Here is a 22,395-nt window from a genome sequence, read left to right on the forward strand (position 1 = left end):
AAAGATTTCAATCACATAATACGCGAAAGAAGAAAGTGAATCAAAAGCTGTGTAAGAATGAAATCTGCTGAGGAAGATAGCCCCTGACCCGGCTATACCGGCCTTAATTACTGGCTCATTTTTTACCACACAATAGCGCGATGAATTGATTTTGCAAGCTACGGAAAAATATGGCTCCCTCGTGGATACGTCAGACAATCCCAGGAATAAGAGCGCAGTTAAATCCCAGACTGTGGCGAATCCCAGTCCCTTGTGCTCAGGTGGTTCGCAGCACGACACCAGCGGCACGTCCAACTATTGAAGGGGAAATTTCATGGCTTTCACGATTCAATTTTTCAGTAAGACGTGGTGTGACGTCTAATGCGATTTATTACGATTTTTGTAGGACGAACGGGTGATGTGATGTCATAATTGAATTGAGTATTTATGTAGAAAATACAATATGGCCACTGTAACATGTTTCATCACCAGACTTTATTAACGTAACCCCAAACCCCAGAAAGCCTAACCAGACACGAGGAGAAAGTACAAACTCCACGTACAGAGACCCCGGCCAAACTGGGATTTGAACCTGGAACCTTCTTGCTGCAAAACCACTGCACCGACGTGCTGTTTCCCAAATATTAGGAAGGAAAAATAAATATTAAATGTGAGTGATGTAAATCAAATTCAATCAGTAGGTGTTTTTGTTTTGTTTGGGTGTTTTTTGCAAATCAGCCGACGCAGTAAACAAGACGTTAGCACTACATTAGCATAACATTATGAAAGTGTGTGAAATGATTGTGGAGAAGTTGTGAGGTTTGGGCTTGTGATGGATGTCGGGACTTTTCGTTGAGAATAATCAGGGTTACGTGATAAATGTAAAATGAGTCGACTCTAACTGTACGTGTGGGCGGTGTCAGTGTGTGGTATCTTTACCCAATCAGACCAAGACATGATTCTTAAACATATATAAATGAGACTATAGCTGTTTTCTGTTTAATGTAAGAAGTGCTCTGCATGTTTATTCCCCAGGAAACTTCCATCCATACTCTCCCTCTTTTATATCCGTCCGAACACACAGCATCCCGTCTGTTATTGCTCTATAGGGACCCATTTATTTTCACATAACACTCAAATTAAGCAGCATGTGCACGTGTGGGCAGGAGGCTCGTGGGTATCTCAGCGGGAGGAAATGTTATGAGGAGATAAATACAGAAACAGTATGTATGAGGATAGAGTCTTTAGGCTTGTGAGCAATTACTTCATGCTGGAATATATTGATTTTGCTTATTACACTTCATCAGAATATTTATTTCTGATTGGTCAATATAGGAAAACTACTCCAGGCAGTTGCTCTGCTATCGTCGGCCCTGAGCACAGAAAACGAAATTATGACTCTAACAATAATACCATTTTTATTTATTGGATTATTATCTAGAATTTTGTTTCCAAGCTGCTGTTATATAAACACTGTTTTTATTTTAGCACTTGAAGGCTCCTTACAAACATCTCTATGGTTACATTGCCTGCAATTCTTTGGATTTCCTTTGTTTTCTCTAAGTACACACTCCTGCTGAACTTGAGAGATAATTGAAGCTGCTAAACCAAAGTTTTGTGAAAACAAAATCATTTTGTGTCAATATTTGGTGTTGTTATATCAAAGTTTAGGGTGCTGGTTGAATGGTTTGTGTCACACATGTCCTGCTTAGCCCCTTCGCTTTGTATCGTTGGAACATCGAGGACATCTCTGAAAACTGCAAACTGCCATTACAGTAGTTTAAAGTTTACATGTCTACTACATACTACAGCTGTTCTATGACGTTTACTCTCTAACTCTGAAACTGAGGGATGAAAAGAGAGAGAACATTTTTGGTCAACACCATTGAACTATATAAACAATTGATTGAATTGTCCTGAACCCCCAGGGTGTGTGTGTGTGTGTGTGTGTGTGTGCGTGTGTGTGTGTGTGTGTGTGTGTGTGTGTGTGTGTGTGTGTGTGTGTGTGTGTGTGTGTGTGTGTGTGTGTGTGTGTCATGTCCTCTTGGTTATCTGTGACTTCAAAACTTTTATTCAGGATTCAGCTTCAATGGAGTTTCATATACTCCATTGGTCTTTTTTTCTTCAGCCGTCGATTGTATGATTTATGATTTAAATTTTGTACTAAACACTTTAATTGCAGAGACGTGGATGTTGAGCAGCAGCAGAGGAAGCTGTGCAGCAGGATGCTTGGAGCAGCACAAACCTTCAGGACCGAACTCGACGTCGACTCGTCCTGAACCACGTCTACTGAACTGTTTCATGACCTCAGACGTGCTTACAAATCCTTATAAGAGGCTGCAAAGCTCGAGAAGTGAGGAGAGAGAGAGAGAACAGACGAAAAATGCTCCACCGTACCAGAGCAAGAAAAAAGAGGCTGTACTGTATCTGTTAGTGGGAGAAAAAGGCTGAGGGAGTGAAAAAGAAAAGTGACAGAAAAGTGCAGGGATGGATGTGGGGGGGAGGCGGGCTGAGGGGAAGGGGGGGAGACTGGAGGAGACAAAAAAGGGATGAAACAGATAAAAAAAAGGGGGATGGAGGGGGGAGGGGGCATGCCTCTGGGAAATGGATGCAATCGATAGAGAAAGATGCCAAAGTGTTGGGGGTAAAGGAGGAGGAGGAGGGTTATGTAACTCCAAAATGGCTGCTCTGAACTGGGGTTAACTCTGTAGCAGCCTCGTCTCCTGCGCTGCAGCTGACGTCTGTGAAATCGAACCACGGACACTGAGTCCTGTGAATGGAGACGCACGAACCTGGAGGACAAATCCACGTTCGTGCTCCTCGAAATGTCAAAAAAAAACACGGCGCTATTTCAACATTGGTGCGCCGAGGGAATTCTGCCCCGGTAAACACGGAGCGGTGACGGGTCAGGAGCAGCAGTTTGATCCCGCTTGTCCATCAGGGAGTGAAAGGAGTTATTTTACCTTTTTGAATCCAGCTCAGGAGATTTGTTTTTGTGTTGATTGTTTGTTGGTTTTTCGAAGTGAAATAACAATATTTAGTCTTATCTTTTGAATTTTTTATGAAAGGTTTTGAGTTTGAGTGGTGAGTGTTCGGCAGGAGCTGCACTCACAGCCCTTTATTTAATGTTCTGTGATGATTTTAGTGTTTGATAATCAAACACTTTAACCTCATTAATTTACCTCTGGAGTGCCCCTGTAGCTTGTTTGTGTGTTTATGAACAGGATTAAGCAAAAACTACTGGACCTATTAATACGAAACCTGGTGGAATCATGGGGTTTGGGTCAAGGAAGAGCCCATTACATTTTGATGCAGATCCGGATTAGAGGGCGGATCCAGGAATTTATTTTTCTTTAATTTCGTGGGATATGCTGTTTGTCAAAATTTTTGTTGATTTCTCAGAGAATAATTCATGGATCTTGATGCATGTTAAGGGGACTGTTATTTACAAGTGTGTGAAATTTCATGCAAATCCAAAATAAAGAATCTGGATCTAGTGAATTTAGATGTGGTTTCATAAGTGGACTGATGGTGGATTCCCTTTTTTTCATTCTTATTCAGTCAATGAATATCGTTTTCTTCTTTCTCGTACTGTTTCCTTTAAAATATGGATAATGACGTTTTTGGAACAATACAAAAACCATGAGAAAAGAGTAAGTGTTTCTGTGGTTGCAGAAAGACGGGATCCAAGTCAAAGCACTTTGTTTTTTAGGGTATTTATGCCATGCTCTTCTCAGACCCTCTGGCATTGTCTTCTCCGAGGATTGCACTCGGGGTAACTTATCCCTCAGCCCCTACACGCTGTTTGTTTTTTCATATAAAGTATATATATTCTGTAGGTCCTGAGTTGGGAGATAAAACGTGTGAAAAGAGAGCAGTAGGATTTGGAGCAGCGTGCAGAGGGGAGCAGCCAAAATAGAGAGAGAATATCAGCAGCGCTGCCTGCCAGCCTCACTGAGCTGCTAAGCAGGGCTTAACGATGCCCAGGGGGTTGTGTGTGTATGTGCGTGTGTGTGTGTGCGTGTCAGTGTGAGTGTGTGAGTGTGTTTCTATGTGTGCTTCCCTTCTTTATAAGCCCAAAACAAGAGCTCCATGTTTCGGGGTCAAAGAAAGGCCAGCGAATGTGAAGAGCAGAACTTTGTTTGATAACTTGTCAAGTAGTTAGCAAACCGTCAAAGAGGAAGCAGGTTAGTTTAAGTGGAGCAAGACGGCGGCGGCAGCGGCGGAGAGGAAGACGGACTCCTTTAATCTGTCTCTTCCCCCTGCATGGGATCTGCTAGTGGTGGTCTGTGGTCACGTAACAGTAGAAACACTCAAGATGTGTCGTTTTTCACGGTATGGTTCTGTCAGAGTCCCGCTGCTAACACCTCTCCAAGCTGCTGATTCAGTCTGCAGAGGTGCACACTGACAAGAAGGAGTTTCACCGTGAGATGTGAACAGATTATGTGGTTCACACCATCTCGATCATCTCTCGTCTCCTCAGTGAAGAGGGATCCCAGTCCGTCGCATGTGGATGACGAGTGCAGTGGATGTTCTAAACCTGCCTGTTTGGAATGAGCTGTTTGTTTGTCCTGTGGTGATGCTGCTTGCAGCTTTCTGCCGCGGCGAGTAAAGACCTCCTGCAGGATTCAGTCCACAGAACCTGAAGCTGCACCACCGCTGCTGCACTAGACTCAGTACGCAGAACCCAGTTGTCATTGTGTTTTCAACAACGTCACATACCTAGATGAGTGCCAGGCACCGCTGCTGCAAAGTCACCTGTTTATTCAAAATTATTCATATTGAATGTATCACATCTCTAGATCGCACTTTATTCGTCACTGCTTTTCTCTGGACCCATAACATCACACACGCCAAGTGTGAAGCTGATAAGTTGAATGTTTCTCGAGATATACAAGCTACAGACAGTCAGACAGATTTATTAGAGATTGTCTCTTTCTGACTTTCCTTCTGAGAACAAATGCAATGAAAGAATATCGCTGGAGATATTTTTCCTCATGTCTGGCAATGGTGTTGCAGCAGGAACCAATGTCGCAAGAGGGTTCTGCGTTCAAACCCAGGTTCTTCTGGGTATCCTTGTGTCTGTGGATACTCCAGCTTCCTCCCACAGTCCAAAGACATGATGCCTAGGGTTAATTAATGACTCTAAACTGCCTGTAGGTGTGAACATGAGCATGAATGGTTGTTTGTCTCCACGTGTCAGCCCTGTGATGTGGTTGTGACCTGTCCAACCTGCCAGTGTCAGCTGCTCCAACGGCCCTGGAAGAATAAGCGGGATACAGATAATGGATGGATGGATATTTCTACTCGTCAGAAAAAAGCAGGTGCAACCAACAACATCAGTTACGGCTCTTTTATTTCATTCAAGCGCTCCAGCGAGCCATTGCCAGAGAGCCAGCATGCACAATAGCAGGGCCCTGGAACTGGGACATCTAAATGGAATGAAGCCATCATTCAGCTCAGCAATTAGACGTATGGTTCTCCTGCTTGGAGGAAATGTCCGTTTAGGGTCCATCATAATATGGAGATAACCGGAGATCAGGTTTGTAAAGGTTTTCTTTTTTTCTTTGCCACCAGAACATCAGAGCTACTTGTTTCCAGTTGAGTTTAAAATGTAAATATTAAAATATATTTACAATTTCATGAGGAGAAATGTCCATGTCCAACAAATTGACAAACCCCTTATGTTGCTGGGAGTATAACAGCAGAGGAAATATATCTAATATACAAATATAGCACATATAAAACACAGGGATTACTGGAGATGTTGCTCTGGAGGCCCTAATGTGTTGCGATGTCTCACCACATATTGCTGCGGCATTCTGCAAAATCCCAAAGTTCCCTGCACCAGAGGCCAGCTGGTCAAAGCCCCAAAGCTGATTATTTTTGGGAATGGGGGTTCAGTGTGAGCATGTGTGGGTGGAGCAGGGGGCGGAGGTTCAACCATGTCTTCAGGCGTGTTTCTCCCCAGAGACAGTCTGAGCCGTCAGAGGGAATCAGAGGTGAACAGAGATGCTTGAGAAATATCTTTTTTGACCTATTTTCTGCAAAAACAGCAATTCTTTTCTGATATTTTGTATTTTCTGTGAAATAATGGTAACACAAAATATGAAATAGCATTTGAAGAATATGCTTGGAAGGAAAACATTTGAGCTGCTTTAAAGAAAAATCTATGGTTAGAAAGAGTTGTGCAGTCGTGATCCTGGTGTCTCAGCCGTCATTCATGAGGTTTCACTCTGTTTTCATAGCATCAAATAACTGATTCAGACCAAACTTATCAGAAACATTAACACTTGAACAAATGACAGAATTTTTAGTTTGGTCCATGGCCCGTTCACTAACATGGAGGAGGCAGGGTTCATGACCTATATTCTGCAGCCAGTCACCAGGGGGCGATCAAGATCATTTGGCTTCAATTGATCTGCATGTAGATAAAATAGTAATAATTAAAATGAAACAGCCTGGAGAGGACTCCAGGCTGTTTCATTTTAATTATGTGGATTCAAATATATGAGGCATGAAAGAAGAAGGTACAAGAATCAACTCAAATTTCTGTTTCAAAATGTGAAATATAGTTGGGTTTCTGATAAATAACTAAAAAACTCCTTTTGAGTTTATCACTTTTTGATATGTGATGCTTGAGTGGAGATAATGGGTTGCAGTTTGGGTTTTATGATATATCCTCTGCATCATCTATTTCTTATACATTTCTAACCTTTGCTTCTATTCAAACCTTCCTTCTGAGTTTACTTCTAATTTTAACAATCTCCATAGCTGATCTGGGAATAACTCAAACTGACTTCACCTCATCTTCTCACTTACCGACCACCCAGGGGATCAAACTAAAAGAAAACCATCCCCGAACAACAAAATGACAAAATAAATCACCGTAGCTGATTGTTAGTCGGTGGTTTGAGGTTCGGGGGTGGATTTTTCTTGCACTTTTTGCCTCCGCAGACATTTTATAGAATTAGGCCGACGACACCTCCAGGAGACAACAACAGTTCCTGGCATCCCAGAACCACCTCCACACCCGCTGTCAGGGCTGATCAGACCCCTACACGCCTACAATACACCACCACCCTGGCTTTGCACCTACGGTTACGGCTGCGCTTGGCAAACAGTGTTGATCGTATACTGTAAAAGAGGTGATATCTCACATCTGACGCTAAATTAGAGCATTAGTGCCGGGTCGGTGCGTCTAAGGCCGACAAGAAAGGTCGCAGCAGGGTCAGGGAGCTCTGAGTGTTTATGTTTCTAGCCTAGGTGAGAGAGGAGTGCATTTGTGTATTCATCCATGCCTGTATGTATGTGTGTGTGTGTGTGTCTGTGCATACATAAGGAGCGTGGGAGGTGTCAGCAGCATAAGCCACAGGAATATCACCCAGAATCAAAGAATCACATTGCACCGTGAAAAAGATGGGGAGGAAAAAATAGAAAGGCAGAGCACAAACTAAGAGAAACACAACAGGAGAGAAGGATCTGCATGAGAAAAGTGAGAGAGAATGAGGCCTTGTTATTAGGACTGCGGATATTTTTGTAAACCTCGATCCCGACGAGAACATGTGTGATAAAGTCCACATCAAGGATCTGGCAAATATCGGAGAATAGCGTGGTGGTCCAATTAAAGTCGGGCAGAGCAGACGCCTTTGGTTGCCGGTAAAATGTTGCAGTTGTGCTAAATTTAGCTGCAAACTAGTAATTAGACCGAACAGTGGGAACCAAACGTAGGAGAATCCAGGTTCATAGCCGCCATTGTTGTAGTTTCTGGCGCAAAGCAGAAGTGGATGTATGCAAAGCTGTGATGGCATCGTTTCCCATGGACACACAAATACACAGAAACAGGAGTTTATAGAAATCTCTAGTGACATAGTTTGTGTGCAGACGAGCGGCTCAACCACAGAGGACAAAGTAATTTAGAAAAATGTTTGCATCAGTGCGGACAGGGCGTGAGTTAAATGGTGAGATATCAGAGAGAGGGGAGGATTTAAGAGAAATTTAAAATCCAAGAAACCATCAAACAGCATGTTACAGCTTCTGAATACAAATTAATGTGAAACACTGAGAACCAGGATGATGCAACACATGATTTACAGCTTTAACTGTACAAGAGGAACCTTACAGGAGAGATTAATTTAACTAGAAAGCAGACAAGGAACAAACTGTCATTCACAGCTTCAGATTCTGCAGAGCGTGACACATTATATCTGAATGTGTGTGTGTGTGTGTGTGTGTGTGTGTGTGTGTGTGTGTGTGTGTGTGTGTGTGTGTGTGTGTGTGTGTGTGTGTGTGTGAGAGCCAGTTGTGGTGCTCCCATAGTGATCTGAGGTTTCTTAGCCAAGGAACCTTCATGAGAACATTTGAAACCAGTTCCTGTTTAACTGTCTGTGGTGCCTTGAATTGACTGACAGTGATAATCCCAGCACCATGGAGCCTATAGTGCTCACTCTCAGTCCTGGAACGTAGAAAGTTGCCAGTGATCTGGTTCACCGCACATCCACAAAAGGTCATCGCTGACTTCACCTCTCACTGGTAGAACTCACAGGGTTCGAAATCCAGCCACTTTCTCACCAACTGAAGAGGCTTAAAACAAAAGAGATCACGTCATATATTTACACGATGTTTAAAATAATGACTTTAAAGACATTTCTATTCAGTTGTTGAGTGTGATATGAGTTTCCAGGTCCAAACTCTGGTATTTTCAAAAGTTTGTCTTTTGCCGGTGTATGTTAAAGTTCGCTTGCTGTGTGAGGATCTGAAAGGAAAAAAGAAATTTTTCACAAATATAGTGGACTCAAAACCTCGGTCTTGAATATAATCAGGGGTTTCCTGGGGCATTTATCCATCTGTATTCTACTGTCATTATAGAGTAAAGAAAACATGTTAACCAAAACCATTTAACAACAAAAAACGAGGATGTCACATGTTGTAACCGACGTTAGATATTAAATGCAGAGATACTATATAAAGTTAGATTAGATGATATCCAACGTTCACACCATGTGCAATTAGACTGCTCATAAAGTCATGAAAATAATAAAGATTAAAACACAAGGGGCCATCATCCAGTCCAGTGTGGTGATGTGCAAATGCAATGGTTTTAATAACTGGACTGAACGTATATCAAGCTTGAAGATAAGTAACGAGTCCAATAAATAATAATAAAAGACCTCTCCATATTTGTCTTGAATCTGCAAATCTCTACATGTCCGGCAGCCATTTCATTCCACTGTCTGTTGAATTTGGGAGAATTGTTGTCAGTGGTGCAGAAAATATTGATGTGATATAGTTTGCTTGAGGGTTTTCGGGCAACGGCTGCATGATTTCATGGGGTATTTACAGTAAGAAATGTGATTTTATCGTAGGCGGACCTGAAATCATTTATTCATGTTGTGCTCCATCCTTTACTCTGACCTAGTAACATCTATACAGATGCTTACACCTCTGCAGAAATCTGTTACCTTTAGATACCAAGATTATTCACATAGACCCTGTACTTGCAGAGATAAACTCAATCCATTGGGGGGGCAGGGGTCTGCATGGAGAAAAAAATACCAGATCTGTTAAAATGTTTCCAGAGCTCCCTTCATGACGTTACATTCGGATGTGGTAACTTGTGAGGAGCAATTGATGATCACTCGGGAGAGACGTGTCCGGCAGTAATGGGCTTCACCTGTGGAGGGTCTGTGATTGGAGAGGCTCTGCGCTCGCACCCCGCCCTCCCCGGCGCGCCGCCCGCCCGCCCGCCTCCCCAAACCCGGAGCGCACGCAACTCCTCAGTTCCTTCCCCTCCACCCTCAGCAGAACATGAGCTCCCACCTCTCCGAGCGGATGGTTTCTCTCCAGCACTCCGCTCTGTGCTGACTGAAAGTGCTGTTGTTTAGGAGCAATAAAAAGAGAAAAGGAAAACCTCCAAGCCCGGTTACCGCTTCTGCTTTTTCTTTTTGGATGCGCCATGCAATCTCGCTGGTGGAGGAGTTGTGGCGTTCGGCTGGTGGCATGGACGTGGGTTTGGAGTCTTGCGTGGTGCATCCCCGCAAATGAAGGTAAGACACGCGTAAAAGGCGCAGCTTTAACCCACGACCGGGGGGTTGGAATTGTCGCGGTCTGGCCGGTTGAAGGTCCGCTGTGTCCCTTTGGATGGCCCAAGGTGGCTTTTACGCTCGCGTCGCCGTTTGACAGAGAAGGAGGTCGCGTGGAAATTGAATTTGAGCTGATGGTATTTATGACAGCGGTGTCCCCCAGGACTCAGAACCGGTAAAAAAAAGATTAAAATAAACGAAATAAAGACAGTAGGCGACCTTTGAACAGAACATGATTCGCTCCACAGATCAGTCGTTTGGAGACTTGGCACAGAGCGCTGCGAAAATGGATAAATCGGAAACACGTTCCTGTGCAGGGTGGAAAGTGTTCGTCTTAACGTTGACTGTTAATTGACCTACATTTTACGGCATAAAAAAGAAAATAGTAATCAGCTTAAGTAATCCACGTTTCCTTTGCTTTGGTTTTCTGTTACTGAGTTTAAATCGACCTCAATTTATCCCTTTGTCATAATTGGGACAAAGTCTTCATTTGATTTTTTAAAAGATTATTTTAGTTTAATCTAATCTGATTTAGTCTGTGGACTGAGGCATTTTAATCTCTGACCTCTGGTAAAGCACCTTCCAGACAATAAGTTCAGTAGTTGCTGTCACTGAATGTCAGGTATTAACACTTTCTTGTGTCTGCCTTCATAATCTGCCTCTGTCACTTCCATATACCTGCACTTGGTTGCAAACTGTAAACTAATCAGCTCCCTCTCAAATAATACTGCACACATCATATCCTAGCTATTAGACAAATATGTTAAGGGTCAGGGTTTAGACAAAAATAAGTTTAAAAGTATGTGAGAATACGTCAAACTCTCAAGTCAGATATTGTTCCCACGCCATTGTCTGCAGGCTGAGCAGCATTCTAGTAGCTGGAGATGAATTCCATTGTCTGAGGCCGTTGGACGGCATCATCCGGGGAAAAGGGGGCGACATTCGTCAACCTCCTCATTCTTTACGTGGCAGATTTATTTGGTCACAAAAGTGATAAACTATATATGTGGTCATGGGACGTGCGTGAATCGTCCATGTGTTTTGCAGGGGCTTCCTTTGGCAGGATGAAATGGTTAAAGTTCACTTGGAGTGTGTGGGTTTGTACCGGAGGCAGTGAGCATGCTGAGTGTTTTGGGTGATCAACTTGTAAATGTGTGTTTAATGGGATAAAGTAGAACTCTATGTGGGTGTAAGCTGATTTATGACTTCTAAGAAATCATTTAAAAGGGAATTTGTTTCTCAAAACCAAGCCAATTCATCCAGTGATGTGCTAGAGTCGGGTAAAGCACAGCCTTGATAAATCCAGGCTTTAGACCGTGACAATATTGTGAATCAGTGGATGACAAGTCGCTTCTCGAAAACATCCACATTTGATCTTTGACGTCTCAGAATTAGTCAGACACTTGCCGTCTTTGTTCTCCATTTATCGAGCACGTCCTTTGTTGCTCTGCGACGGCACATCGTCAAAAACCTGATTTATTTTCTCTGAAGTGTGACGTCTCTCGAACGAAGCCGAGAACTTCTATTTAACAAAACATAAACTGTTAAACACCTCACCCGTCACCAATCATTATCCAGAGGCTGCCACTCGGCACACATTTTTAGATTCATTTGGCCCATATTTACATTGCAGTGGATAATCATACCACTGCATGCATAATTGGAAAGGAGAGAGGAGCCCGTAATTACAATAGCTGCTATTCTGTCATTGGGCTAATTTATTGTAATTGAAAATAAAGTAAGATTAAATCTATTTCAACATCTTTGAGGAATCATCAGGGATTCTGGCCACTTGCCCAATTTCTGTCTTAATGTGAGGGGGGGGGGGGGACACGCTGAGGCCGTGCAGCGTAACGTGTCCTCACATTACACAGCGGACTCACCTCAGTCAACTCTTTTTAAAGCTGAGGTCCACCTTTAAAGTTAATTTAATTTAATTTGCCGCTACACGCCAACTTGTGTCCCGATCGGTGACTAATTGAAGGAAAGAGAAGGTGAACAGAGAAAAGTCCTGATCCCTCCTTTTATTATATTAACATTTTCCTAGCAGAGGGCACAGATCTCCTGCAGTAACGCTCGACCACTGATGAAAACTGTACACGCTGTCGGTGCCAAGTTGATAAATCCTCTCTCTCAAAGCTAATCTGTCCTTATTAAGTTGTCAATTTCTGAGAACACAGAGCCAGATGCCTCACATTTGTGTTAGTTGATATTGTCAAATGAGTGAGGATGATGTGAGGTGTGTGTTTGTGAACCTGCACATTAGCGAGTTCGAAGCCCATTGCTTTGCCTTTTGTTGGTAATAGTGTGGATCCGATGAGGATGGTTAATTGCGGCAAATTATCGTAAATGGATTGAGAGAAGTGCATGTGTGTGTCGCCTGTGTGAGAGCAAGAGGCCAGGCCATTAAGCATAAAGTGATCCGAGCTAGCATTAGCATCCCACAATCAAAGGAACAGAAAGAAATCAAAGGAAAGGGGGGTAACAAAAGACTAAACAAGAAAAACGTGTTAAGAAAATGATGTTTAATAGCTTGAACATTAGTTTCAGAAGTAGAAGGGAAGATATGATCTCAGATGAGATCGTATCCATGATCTCTGATGCTGGCACTTAAACCCTTCACCTGCTCAAGTGCCACAACATGTGCGATTGAAAACAAACACCACGGCAGCCTTGTACCTACCACATCAAATATCCCATTGCCATTTTCAAGAGGAATTTTATCAGTAATCCTCCAGCTGGGAATCCACTTACTCTTCAACACATTTGAAATACTTTAAGTATCCTTGAAGTAATGTCACTACACGACTTTAAATCACATCATTCATTCTGCGGAGCTGACTCTTACTAATACGTGCTATAGATCATTGTCACAGCTGAGCTGTTGAGGTGGTTTGATCCTCAGAGTGAGCGAGAGAGGGGTAACCTATCCCTTATGATCTAGTTCAGCATCACTTATCTCTTCTTTATGGCCTAATTACTTGTCTAATCGCCTTCGAAGGACATCTTTTATTATTCTCTGTAGAGCAGTGCAGACAGTAAGACTACAGTGGTGTGTGTGTGTGTGTGTGTTTAGCCTTTTTCTTACCTCATGGGGACCTCCTCCGGTATACACCTCGACCTTGTCAGGACCAATTGTCCTCTCAGGGACAAAACACCTGTCCTGAAGTGGCTAAACATCTTTTCCAAGGGCCTGCTTAAGGTTAGGGTTGGCCTCCATGCAACGACTTGGCTCTTGCTTCATATTTTTGAAGTGTGGGGCTAATTTGCATGATAGCTGGTGGGCTCCAAGATGGACTGTCTGGTCTGTGATTCAGACATTTCAGATTTCACTTTCATTTAAATTTGACATTTACTGCAGGGGAAAGAATTGACATATTCAAACCCAAGATTAAATGCATTATTGCAAAATCGGCGAAGTATTGAATCTTGAATCCCAATATTTCAGTTGCCGAGGTCGGGTGAAATCCACTCCTGCCGCTGTAGATCAGAAGCTGGTTGGATGTCGTATTTAAAGATGAATTTATGCGAAAATAAAAGCATTAAACTATCCTTAGATTTTCCAGCTTGGGTCGATGCTGTAGCTGTGAACTTCAAAGCAGATGGAGCCTTTTCAGCAGCTTAAGTTGGACAGTGGTTAAAAACCTTTCATTCGAGTCAGGGAAAAGCGACGCTGAACCTTTCCCCTCAACTTAATATTCCAGTAGAGGAGCCTGCAGACTGCAGCTAATGAGAAGTTACTGATGGTGGTTGGACTGGATCACATGTGCTCGAGTCTGGGTTCACTGTGGAGGATTTGGATCAGTAGACGAACCAGAACAAGTTATAATACTACTATCTTAATCTATGCATGAAGCTGTTGAATTGTTATTATTGAGATATTATTGACAGTGAAGGTAAATAGAGATCAAATTTAGGGTTAGGGTTAGATGAATTAAAGAATCTGGCAGAATATTTGGGAATCAAATGGACGTCTCGAACCCCCACATGGTCCTAGAATTCAGGAGTTTAAGGATTATCACGCTCATGTTTAAACATGATCGATCAGTCTGGTACACGACCCATTGGATCTTTGGCATCTTCGAAACTTCGAAGTTTGAGCAGTTGCACGGACCAAATTGGGCTTTCTGTAATATTATTGGGGTATGTGTTGTGATACCCCAATAAGGGGTATGTGTTGTGACCTAAATTGTAGTCTTGAACGATCTTCTATCTTCTTTCTTTTCTAAGTTTCTCTCTATTTGTCGAACTGTGGCAGCAGTAAACTTGTTGGAACAAACTTTATTGGAATCGTCGGTGCATGTTCAGTGCCAGTGTCACGGCCCCGTCAACTGATCCATTCAGTGGGAGCATAAAAGTTGCAGGAGGCAGGTAAAAACTTGATTTTAATTTACAGGTGGTATAAAAAGGCCCAGTGTCGACCCAAGTTTAACAGATACTACCTGGCTTCTATGGGCTCAAATGTCAACCTCTGTATCATCTCCCATTACATGTCAAATAAAAGCTCTGGTATCTAGACAAGGATCCTTCCGTTGGACTTTCTTTTTTTATTGTTTGAGTTCACACTGTGTCAGACGCAGAACAAGCCCGGACGTTATCATCGACAAGATAAAGAAAACTGAACTCCGACCTGACTATATCCCGAGTCGTCTTTTATGACTGTGCATATCATGTCACGGCCAACTCAGACGAGTTTTGAAGCTGTCATAATACGGCTTGAAATGAGATTTACTGTATTCAATGTCTGAGAAAATGCCATTCAGGAATTTTTCACTTTATCCAATATGCTGTAGAGTCACGACTTGGCTACGTGCTAAACTAGCTTCAAGCTGAGCCTCACGTTGCTGCAGGACTCGACCCTGCTTCCCTTTTTTTTTTAAGTGCCTCCAAAAGTATCGTCTGAGCTCAGAGTTGCTTCTCTGCACAAAAACTTCTGTGCCTCTCTTTTGTCGGTGAAGCAGTTGCACACACTGACGGGCAACATAAGACAGAATTCACAAGACTAAACTGTCACCGCTGCTGCACAAGAGCAACTGGAAGCGTGTTTTGAAGAGTGCGGCGGTCAGGTAATTACACTTGACAGCTTTCAACCTGGAAGCTGAGACAGGAGGATTTTTAGTTTGACTTGAGAGATGTGTTCAGGCGCCGCAGTCAGAGAACAACTTCTGGGATGGTTCCCTGGTGAGAGCTGCAGCGAAGGCAAAGTCCAAAGTTGCAAGTCCACGGACACTGCTGCCGCTCTTAGGTTTTCGAGCAGTGCGCTAAATGAGCTCTGCAGTCTTAACGGGCATTATTGAAAACAGCAGAGAGGTGGTGCACACCCCACTGCCGGTAGAAGTAAACATAGACGTCCCAGCTGAAGGATCCTCTGTCTGTATTTGAGCATTTAGCCTGACCCAGGGTGCACCTGTTGCTCACACAGGAGGAGATTGGGGACATTTGATGTGGTGGTAGTGAAATTACTCAATTTTGAAAAATGTGTCCTGCACAGAAATTGCCACAGGAGGTTGTTGAGTATAGTAAAAACCACTTGGAAAACTTGTATCAGGGGAGTGTGGTGACAGTTGGAGAATAATAATGATGCACCTCAGTGTGACATGCATCAACAAACAGCTGCCGATGAAAACATTCACGTATAGTTTTTCCCATGGAGTGCACACACTTATTATTTATCATCCAAACAAGAATTACATTTTTCATTTTACTTGAGGAGTTCACTTTCAGAGGTGCAGACAGGGACGTGGGATTCTCAATGGGCCGGCTTTGCACTGCAGTGGTGATGGGCTCAACTCTACTGCCGACGCTGACTTGCTTGAACAAGGTTATAAAGTTTAAATACAACACTCAGGGCAAAGCCAAGTGTCAACTTTCACTCCTGGGTTTTTTAAACTACTATGCATCAAAAACTGCTTTAGAATTGAGTGACAGGTATAAAACCAATTAAAAATGCTCCTTATTCCTCTAATCTGTAGAAGAGAGACAAACGCTGTGTAGATAGACGTGACATTTCAAACCAGGGACCGAGTTTGTTTTGCATGATGCTTCTGTTACCTGTGCTAAAGTCTGGGGATCCATCAAACACTCCTTTTTTTTTTCTACATTCTCAGTTTGTGGTAAAGTTGGTGTCGATTCTGAAAACTTAATTTGAATCCACTCAGTGAGTCTTTGTGATGCACCTGAAGCAAATCCTGACCTTGAATACTTCTAATGACTGAAAATGGTCTGATCATTAGTGAATGCTGGAGAAACTCCCCTCCAACAGGTCACCAGTGAACTTTGACTGGATTCGAAGATAATGAGCTCATTTTTTGTTTTTCACTTCTCTTCTCTTTTGTGTTTCGACTAATGATTGTTTTGTTTTTTTTGTCTTAACAGTGAACCTGCTGGATTCTCGCTCTGTGATGGTAGACCTGGGATGGGTGGCCTACCCTAAGAATGGGGTATGTGTGAAAATTGCTCAGATGTATAGAATTGTTTTAATGTGTTGTTTTTATTTAATCATGAAGTTGTCAATGTTTTAAGTGTCTTTGGTTTTAGCATTTAGTTTTTTTTTGGAGGCACATGGTTTCTCTTCTTTCCAGATATCTTGTCTTCATGGATTTAGAAATCTTTAATTCTCCATATCACACAAAAACAATCATGTTGTGCCGTTCAAATATCTTTGCAGCATTTTGGAAAATTCAGTAAACCCAGTTACCCATGATGATCAAAACTATGGACTGAACAAAGGATGCTGAAAAATGTAATATATCTTATTTAAAAATTGTTTCCATCTTAAATGAACAGCTACAGTGTGTGAGCACAGTTCTGGTGGTTTGAGCAGCAAACTCACTTTCTGGAGATGATGAGAGAAACCTGCAACTTTCATGATTTCTACCTTGAAGTGCGGGCGCTTCATTTGTTTCATCAAGGTTAAAGGTCGTTTCATTTCCAAGAACGCTCAGTTCATTATCAGGCTAAATTGAATTCATGAATAAGACATTGGAAGTCACCGTGGAATATATTATTCTCAAGCCAGGAATTGAATTTCCATTTTCCACGTATTCCCCAAGCGATGGCTAATTAGACGACTTGCTCGAGTTGGGGAAAAAAGTTATTTCGTGCTCTTGTGAAATGTATTTCAATGAAAAAGAAGTGGTTTAAAGTAATTTAACAATGGATTCTGACTTCTGAAGACGATGTATCGACTCTTAGGATGGTAGTTCCGCGCCATATCGTTGCCTTTCTTTGGAAAACTTAATTTCCCTTTAACCTCAAGGGGGCTGACAGTGCGGCGCTTGTTTGGATTAAACAGGAATTAATTTATGTGTCCATCTATCACGTTTGAAAATCCCTCATGGAGCCGCAACTCCTGTCGGCAAACACGCTGCAAATGTACACATGCCCGACCAATAGTGCTGACCTCAGCGCTTTCTCATCTCCGGGTATTCACATCACGGCTCGCTCTGTGGCTGTTTCCCCCGATAGGAGAGATAGTGCTGACAAAAGCAGCCATGTGCACAATCATATTAATGAAGATGTGATTAAGGTGCGACAATGCATCTGCATAAATAAGTGCAGCGTTCGGGGTAGACGGAGGGAGGAGGAGAAAATTAACGGCGGGCTAAGACAATGCAGGGATCTAATTATGACATTCTCTCTCAGCGGCTGTGACGATCTGATTCAGCTCCACTTTATGTTGATTAAAATGATTTTTTTTTTTTCTTTCTGTTTGACTTGTTGTCTGACACTGATTTGAAAGACGTGTCAGACAAAATTAATCTATTCCCTGTTTGGCATTTTAAGTAACAGATGCTTTTTTTGTGTCTGTGTGCGTCGGCAATTATAATTCTTATCATGTGCACGTGCACCGTTGTACGACAATGCCCAATCTGCAGCTTTTGACACACACACACACACACACACACACACACACACACACACACACACACACACATATGCATTCACACTTGGCAGCAGCAGTCGACCGTGGTTAAATAAGATATTGAAGAGGCACAGAAGTCTTTTTTTCCCACCATGTTACAGATGGTGTTCTTTTTCATCCCTTATTTTTCGTCCCTTTCCTTCAATCTGCATCGTCGCCTCTCCTTTTATTCTTCACCTTTTTCTCTGCTTCATCCCTCCCTCCCTCCCTTCCTTCCTCCCTCATCCCCCCCCAAACATTTATTTGACTCTCCGCATCCCCATTTTCTTCCTGCCCCTGTCGTCTGCTTGTCGTTTTATCTCACCATCTCCCCTCCCACTCTTTTCTTGCTTTTCCATTTTCAAAGCCTCCATATGCTTCACGGGTTCTTGAGGCGTGTATTTAAAGACGGGGGGGGGGGGGGGGGATGGGGCTAAAACGAGGGCTTCGGAAAATCTTTGAAATATGATGGATGAACTTCAATTGTTTGGACACACAACACTAATGGAACACTAGTTTGAAGATGTCGATTATGAAACATGGATATTTTAAAATTTTCACTGAAAACGCCGTGTTCCAGGTCAGACTTCTTCTCTTTTTCGCATCAGCACAATAGAAACTAAAATTGTACAGGTTTTAAGATGTGCACCGTTTGGAAAATGTGGCTCAAAGACGAGAAACGGCAGCCAACATGAGACCAAAGTAAAAGATTCTGCCTTTGTGTGTTCAATCACTGCTTCTCCAGGCAGAGCAGCCGGTTCAGGAGCTCTGCTTCATCGACTGCCTCTCTGATTCCTCATGCTCACTTGACCACAGATGAGGGCAAACCGGCATCAAAGATGCTGAGCACACTGAAAAACGCTGTGCAATGATCGGGCACAGATGCTCGACGGTGGCCCGCTGACGGCCAACAGTTGGCTTATTGTGTCAGGGCTCTAAACTATCCGTCCCTAATGAGGAAGGGGAGCAGCTATTTGAACAGTTCAGGGAGTGTTTGCTCAGAGATTTGTTGTGCCGCCGCTTAAACGGATCCTCTCTGTTTCCCCCGGCACATTACAGAACCCTGAAGGAGGGAAGACGAGGTAACAGAGAGGAGAACGATGGGAGAAGGGTGGAGATTAGAAAGAGGAAGTGTGACAGGAGGGAGGGACGGAGGAAAGGAACGGCGGCAGAAATCGGGGACAAGGAGGGGAGACGAAGTCAGACGCTGGAAGAGGGGCGAGACGGAGGAGTGGGGGAGGTGGTCAAACAGTGTTTCTGGGTTAGACTTGAGATTGGATAATTGAAGCAGGAATGGAGGACACATGGAGGGAAGATGATGATAGACATGGCTGAAATGAAAAGGCAGAGGAGTGCATTATGAAGGGAGTGGATGTTTGAGTGGATGAACTGGAGACAGAAATGGGGAAAGAGGGTGCCGGCTGGGTGGGGGTGGCTCTTGTACGGGTGAGGCGTGAGAAGGACAGATCTATTATGGTGTCATGATAGTCAGTGGGAGTCGGGGGGGTAATAATAAGTTGCAGGGCAGCTTTATGGACTTGCAGCCAGGAGGGCACTCGGCACAGCCACAGGGGGTCTGCTGACGGATGTGACACGCCGACACGCGAGCACACACCCACACACTGAAGAGTCCACGAGACGAACACACTCTAATGAGGGGCTAGAAATATGCCTAAAGGGACTGCTCAAGCAGAGAAGGGCAGAAGGTGGAGAAGAGACGAGGCAGATGTAACACAGAGGTCAGGGCTGCAAGAGGGGGGGATGAAAGGACCGAAATTAAGAACGTCTCTTTATTGAGATCATTCTCCCAGTTGGCCTTTTTTGATTAGTTTTACAATTAGGATTAAATAGAAGAAAATGTAATCTTACTGTTAGCGGTAAGTACTCATGCAGTTACTTTTGGTTTTATGTGTCAAGGTGTTGAGTAAAAGGAATTTTACTTAGCTGAGTGCAAACCTCCGCCAACAGAGCCATGAATTATTCCCTGGGAAATTGGTGAAACTGTCCACAAATGTTGCAATGTTAACAAAATACAGTCCTTTTGTCTTGATTCCTCCTGAAATTATATGGGTTCTTTCTTGGTCCATGTCCCGTCCATCCACCAAGTTTCGTGGAAATCTGTTTAATAGCTTTTACGTTATCCTGTTCACAAACAAACAAACAAATGTACAAACCATTTAACGGGGGCAGAAATCTCGGCGGAGGTGCCACTGCCCTGGATTCTCCAGACATTTCAGTCTTTGCTGTCAACAATTTCTCTAGAATCTCTTAATTGTTTGCTTACAATAGAAGTGGCACACAGCAGCCCGAGCTACAGGGACATTGTCTACAGGAGAGTCGCTGCAGAAATATGTCTAAGAACTTCATCAGCTAACTAGAAGAGGAGGAACAGTGCATTCCTCCACCAAGGCTGACGTCCTATCTCGCAGTGTTAAAGAAAGTGAATCCATGTGTGCAATCCTGCTAACAGACAAACCGCAATAAAAGCATAACCCCCTTGGTGAAGGTAATTACATAAGTACCTGTAGGTCTGGATACCACGAGGGATAAGTGAGGAAAATGTCTGTTTCTTGGACTTTGAGTGAACTGACTCTTTTTAAGAAGAGGTTGTGTGAATCGCCTGATGGCTGAGGTTTGTGCGCTGAAGATTATATTTTTAAAAACGGTTCAAGATCACTCCACAGAATCATTAAGAGGCAGAAGCAGATCTTTCATAAAGCAAACACAGGATCTGTAATTAGATTTTAAACAGTGCACCACTGAGCGCTTGTTTGTGTTTCTGCAGCGACTCGTCTTTTCCGTGTGGGTGGTCCTGACCTTGCGGTGTTGGCGTGTTGCTCTCTGCACCGAGCTTTGTGCTTGACCTCCGAGGGCCAAGCCCACCTTGTACCGTGTGCCGCCTCCTTTTAAAGATCCCATGAAACGGGCACTTGAACTTCACAGAAAACTGCTGCCTCCTGGGGAAGAAAAAGAACGTGCATGCTCTCATAGTGCTCAAAAACCTACCACCAGTCTTTTTTTCCTCCATAAATAAAAGGCTTTTATATTACAGATCCATCCTGTTTTAAATGCATCGCATAAAGGAAGAAGGGATATCATTTCATAGAGCTTGAGCCCTGCTAACCTTTTATTTCAAGCGTGTGTGTGTGTGCACATTTCTCAGCTTGTTTTGTACCGTGTATTTATTTGGAGACTAATGGCTCATGTTAAATCATTGTTTGATGACTCAGTTTAAAAAGCTTCAGCGCTCCGTGCGAGTGTCGAGCCCCATTTCCATTAGTAATAAAACACGACTAATACAGTGGAGCTGCAGAGCGGCAAGATTTCCAGCGGCAACAATGGCAAACCGCTCTTTCTCCGCAGACACTGAAGCCATTTGATTCCAAAGCAAAACCAGAGAAGGTCATATCTGTTCAACTCCCTGCTGGGCTACCAATGATGATTTCTCTCTCTCTCTCTCTCTCTCTCTCTCTCTCTCTCTCTCTCTCTCTCTCTCTCTCTCTCTCTCTCTGTGTGTGTGTTAAGCTGTGCAAAGCTCAGAGCAGGCTGGTGGATCTGTGTGATCTAACCAGTAAGAGGCTTAATGTCTGCACTGGGACTGACTGGCCTGGAGTCTGGGGGAGATAGGGGGCTCGGTCACACACACACACACACACACACACACACACGTATGTTTCTGCATCTATACTTGTGGAGACCCCCATTAACATAATGCATTTTACACTACCTTTTAACCAAAGTCCAACCTTGACTCTTAGGCCACGTCTGAGCCCCTCAAAGGAAAGTTGACATTCAAAATGTCTCCACTTTCCAGAAATGTCCTCGTTCTTGGTCAACAGCTGATATTGGTCATCACAAAACGAGAATTACACACACACACACAAAGGCATGAGCATTCAACAACTTGCACGCTGTCTAATAGCACTTGACAAAGCCTGCATTTATTCACAAACGGTTCAGAAACTGAGATAATTAAGCCTAAAACAAAAGAGAAACTAAAGCAGGGAGGGATGAAGAAGGAAAAAAAGACAGATGGTGAATAAGACAGCGAGAAGAGGCAGAAGAAGACAAAGACAGAAGGTTGTACACAGCAGCCACAGCGAGGATTGATTAATATGGGCTATTAAGCTATAACACCAGATCATAGTCTGGTCCCTCTGGCCATATTATGGTGACATGATGAAGCGCCTGTATTAGCCATGGGAGAGTGCTAGTGATGCAGATAATAGCCACGTCCCAGGAGACCTGCAAAGGGAATTAATGCTGCTGTCTGACACACACACACAGAGGCATGGATGCAGACGCTCACATACACAAACTGACAGAATCATTTACATATATGCACACACACTGAGGCAACACACACGTAATAGAGGTATGGTTTTACAGCACACACAGATGAACACACCTATAAGTGCACATTAAATCATT

The 22,395-nt window shown here is 43.3% G+C and overlaps 1 protein-coding gene across 1 annotated transcript in view; it reads left to right on the forward strand.

Annotated features, from left to right (window-relative positions):
* Window positions 1-9,934: 9,934 nt before the first annotated feature.
* LOC117771808 (ephrin type-A receptor 5) overlaps window positions 9,935-22,395 on the forward strand; it is a 53,242-nt gene continuing 40,781 nt past the window's right edge. The window contains exons 1-2 of the mRNA XM_034602585.1: window positions 9,935-10,025; window positions 16,437-16,501. Coding sequence (XP_034458476.1) covers window positions 9,935-10,025; window positions 16,437-16,501 — 156 coding nt within the window. The remainder of the gene's footprint in view (window positions 10,026-16,436; window positions 16,502-22,395) is intronic.

The sequence above is a fragment of the Hippoglossus hippoglossus genome, chromosome 12, assembly GCF_009819705.1.
Source record: "Hippoglossus hippoglossus isolate fHipHip1 chromosome 12, fHipHip1.pri, whole genome shotgun sequence".
Classification (NCBI taxonomy): Eukaryota; Metazoa; Chordata; class Actinopteri; order Pleuronectiformes; family Pleuronectidae; genus Hippoglossus; species Hippoglossus hippoglossus.